At 40.5% G+C, this 4,415-nt stretch overlaps 1 protein-coding gene across 1 annotated transcript in view; it reads left to right on the forward strand.

Moving 5' to 3' along the window:
- TIMM17A (translocase of inner mitochondrial membrane 17A) overlaps positions 1 to 4,415 on the forward strand; it is a 19,531-nt gene that overhangs the window by 11,235 nt on the left and 3,881 nt on the right. The window contains exon 4 of the mRNA XM_040462092.1: positions 3,466 to 3,594. Within this exon, the coding sequence (XP_040318026.1) occupies positions 3,466 to 3,594 (129 nt within the window). The remainder of the gene's footprint in view (positions 1 to 3,465; positions 3,595 to 4,415) is intronic.

Below are 4,415 nucleotides of genomic sequence, written 5' to 3' on the forward strand. Positions count from 1 at the left end.
AAAAAAAAAAAAATAGGGGCGCCTGGGTGGCCCAGTCGGTTAAGTGGCTGACTTCGGCTCAGGTCATGATCTCTCGGTCTGTGAGTTCGAGCCCCACGTCGGGCTCTGTGCTGACAGCTCAGAGCCTGGAGCCTGTTTCAGATTCTGTGTCTCCCTCTCTCTGACCCTCCCCCGTTCATGCTTTGTGTCTTTCTGTCTCAAAAATGAATAAACGTTAAATAAATAAATAATAATAAAAAAATTGGGGAAACTGGATGTGGGATATATGGGAACTCTATATCTTCACAACTTTTCTGTGACTTTAAAAGTGTTCTAGGGGCGCCTGGGTGGCGCAGTCAGTTAAGCGTCCGACTTCAGCCAGGTCACGATCTCGCGGTCCGGGAGTTCGAACCCCACATCGGGCTCTGGGCTGATGGCTCAGAGCCTGGAGCCTGTTTCCGATTCTGTGTCTCCCTCTCTCTCTGCCCCTCCCCCATTCATGCTCTGTCTCTCTCTGTCCCAAAAATAAATAAAGGTTGAAAAAAAAATAAAAATAAAAAAAATAAAAGTGTTCTAAAATTAAACAATCAGGGTGAAATAGAGGAAGAGTAAGTTGTGGTATGAGTGAATTGGGATTGTTTATTTCAATCCTTGGGATTGGTTTTTTAAGAAAGCTATTGAAAAATCTTTATGGTGCCTTGCTTTTTTAAAAATACTGGCATGAGGGGTGCCTGGGTGGCTCAGTTGGTTAAGCATCTGACTTTGGCTCAGATCATGATGATCTCACAGTTTGTAGGTTCCGGCCCCATGTCAGGCTCTGTGTTGACAGCTCAGAACCTAGAGTCTGCTTCGGATTCTGTGTCTTCCTCTCTCTCTGCCCCTCCCCTGCTCGTGCTCTGTCTCTCAAAAATGAATAAATGGTTAAAAAAAAAATTAAGGGGTGCCTGGGTGGCTCAGTCCATTAAGTGGCCGACTTCAGCTCAGGTCATGATCTCGCGGTTTGTGAGTTCGAGCCCCGCATCGGGCTCTATGCTGATAGCTCGGAGCCTGGAGCCTGCTTCCAATTCTGTGTATCCCTCTCTCTCTGCCCCACTCCCTCTCACACTCTGTGTCTGTCTCTCAAAATAAGTAAACATTAAAAAAAATTTTTTTTTTTTTTAAATTAACAATACTGGGATGAGGGGTGCCTAGGTTGCTCAGTCAGTTAAGCCACTGACTCGGGCTCAGGTCATGATCTCAGGGTTTGTGAGTTCAAGCCCCACATTGGACTCTGTGCTGATAGCTCAAAGACTGGAGCCTGCTTCAGATTCTGTGTCTCCCTCTCCCTCTCCCTCCCTCCCTCCCTCCATCTCTCTCTCTCTCTCTCTTTCTCTCTCTCTCTCTCTGCCCCTCCCCTACTCGCGCTCTGTCTCTTTCTCAAAAATGAATAAACATTAAAAAAAATTTTTTTTTAATACTGGGATAACATTTTCAATTTAATTCAGTGAGCATTTGCTGAGCTTTTCCAGTCAAAATCCAAGGGACAGGCAACATGGAAAATCACAATTGTATCCTGAAGAGTCTTATATTTTCATAGGGGAAATTTCATGGGGGACTTTTAACACATCCCTATTATTCTTAAAGCATCTTTTGCATTTTGGAATAAGATACTCCAGGTTCATCGTATACTTACCCTGCTCTATCCATGAAGTCAGCCATTTCTCCACACAGCTCCGGCTCTGTTTAATTGAGAATGGTATTTAGAAGCCAAAATCTGGACACAAAGTGTATCATCGCTATTGGGGTGTTGCTGTTCCCAGGCCCTCTTTATAATAGAGCTTGGGGATGTATGTGTGTATATGTGAATACACACTAACCATGATATAAATATACAAACGCAAATTTATATCTGTACATACATGTTGAAAGTCATGAGATGACACTTATACTTCAATTCCAATCCAGCTGCACCGGATTTATTCTTACCTTCTCTCTTTTTATATGAATACCTCCCTCCTTGTCCTGCTTGGGCTGTGGCACCCCACATCAGGCCACCCTTCCACAAGGATACACTCAACTCCATGCCTGGCTGTCCTTCCTTGAGGACCCTTCCTTACACTGCTTTGGCTCTGGCTCTTCACACTGGGCCACCCCTCTGTTCAGACAGCCTTCTCACCCTTGGCCACCCATCTGTGCGGACATTCTCCTTGCCCTGCTTGGACTCAATGTCTCCATTCTCATCAGTAACCATAGCTTACTCTGGCAGTTATTCTTGGAGGATGGGCAAGTTTCACACTCTTTTGAGGGAGTGGGAGAGCCTTGTTTGAGGAATTTAGTGAAGCAGTTCTAATATACCTAGGCATCAGATCTCTCCCAGGGCATAGAATTACTGAGTTAGAAAACAGAACTAGTTTATTTTTATATAGTATATGATATCTAGTATTGGACCCAGAATGAGAGCTTATGCTATGCTTCAACTGGTTGTATCTACTAGATTTAGTGGATAGATAATGTGAAAACTGGGAAAGGATTTTGGTGATGATTTGGGTCTGACATTTGATGGAACCCAGTGTATTGCCCTTACTAACACACCCCTACTACTTTGAGATTTCAGGGGATAAAGAATAAAGTGACTAGAGCTCTTTGGGGCAGTTTTTCTTCTTTAATCATGATAAATATAACAACTCTTAATACGTGTAAGTCATGTGTGCTCATTTTAGAAGATTTGGATAGTAAAGCAAGCACAAAGAAACTAAGTCATGTGCTATGTCACCCTGAGATGCCGACAGTTAAAATTTTAGTGTTGTCTTTCTACATTTTGTGTGTGTATGTGTATGTGTGGGTGTTTGTTTTCTATTTGACAAAATGGTTATTGAGTTTAGGAGAGTTTAAGTGCGAAGTAACTTGATTTAGTGTTGGTTTTAGTTTCATGGTTGAGGAATAGAAGGAGAGGGGAAAGATAATTTCTCTCCCCTTGATGTTCCACAATTCTAACTATTTGTATCAGTCATGAGCCACTTTAGCATGTATTGGCTTACACCTATAATACATTCCAGGACAGCTGGATTTCTTTAGTATCCCCATTGGCGATTTCATAGAGTGTATATATGCTCAGTGACACTTAATGAAAGAAAAAAATAGAGGTAATGTAGAGGTATAAAAATAAAAAAAGGAAGAAACAGTGTGGCTTTGTTGTGTTTATTGCCTTTTGAACAGAGATACAGAGAGATTTGAATGTGTTTAGCCTGACTCTTCTAGGCCTGCTTATTTCTTTTAGGCTTTGGGCCATTGCTAATTTTCCAGCAGATAAAATACAACCCAAGCTTTATTAAAAAGATAAGTATTCTGCGTTTTGTTCAGTGCTTATCCAAACTTGTGTTTGCATGTATTAGTTTAGAGTGTGAGAGTTTTAAGAATATAGTATTGTTAAAGTTATTTTTGGCTGTAATATTTTAAATATAAGATGAAAAATGAAATTTTTGTTTGTTTTTTTTTTTAATAAAATAGGTAGTTTTGCAGTTTGGGGTGGTTTATTTTCCATGATTGACTGCAGTATGGTTCAAGTCAGAGGAAAAGAAGATCCCTGGAACTCCATCACAAGTGGTGCCTTAACAGGAGCCATACTGGCAGCAAGAAGTAAGCAATCATTATTAAAAAGGGGGGGAAAAAGTAACCAATCATTAGACACACTAGTAGAAGCAAGACTTTTTGGAAAACCTTATCTATCTTAATTTAATGACATTGGTAATACATAAAACCAAGCATCGAGTAGTTTAGAATAGCATGAATGTATATGGTGACATGGGGAGGGGGGTTGGGAATAGGAATATCTATTTATTTGGAGTATTTGAGAATGAGAGAGTGTGGAGTTCTGACCTATACAGTGGTTAAGAGCATTTCAAGTTCCAATTCTGCCATTTACTACTGTGTGACTAGGCAGTTTGCTAAACTTTTTGTGCCATAGTTTCCTCATCGGGACTCTAGAGTTAATAATCATACCTGCCACATAGCATTGTTAGGAATAATGAGTTTAGAACCGTCTTTGGATCTTTGGAACAGAAAGCAACTCAGAATTTATGGGGGGTTAGTTGTTTAGGCCAGGGATCAGCAGACTTTTTCTGTAAAGGGCCGGATGGTAAATATTTTAGGTCTTTGTCAACAGATACTCAGCTCTGTGATTGTAACATGAAAGCGACCATAGACTATATGTAAATGAATGAGCATGACTGTACCAATACAACTTTATATAAACAGGCAGTGAGCTGGATTTGACCTGTGGGCCTTAGTTTGTTGACATTTGGTCTTAGCGAGAAAAAAGGTGGGGAGGGAGGGTAGCATGTAGCCATTTGGACAGCTCTTTCCTTTACTATATCTTATATTAAAGTAGATTTCTATTAAAGCAATCTCTTTGTTATTAATCTCTATTAATAATCTTTGTTATTAATCTCTATTAATAA

This window comes from Herpailurus yagouaroundi, unplaced genomic scaffold (genome assembly GCF_014898765.1).
Source record: "Herpailurus yagouaroundi ecotype Mexico unplaced genomic scaffold, PumYag 308, whole genome shotgun sequence".
In the NCBI taxonomy this organism is placed as follows: domain Eukaryota; kingdom Metazoa; phylum Chordata; class Mammalia; order Carnivora; family Felidae; genus Herpailurus; species Herpailurus yagouaroundi.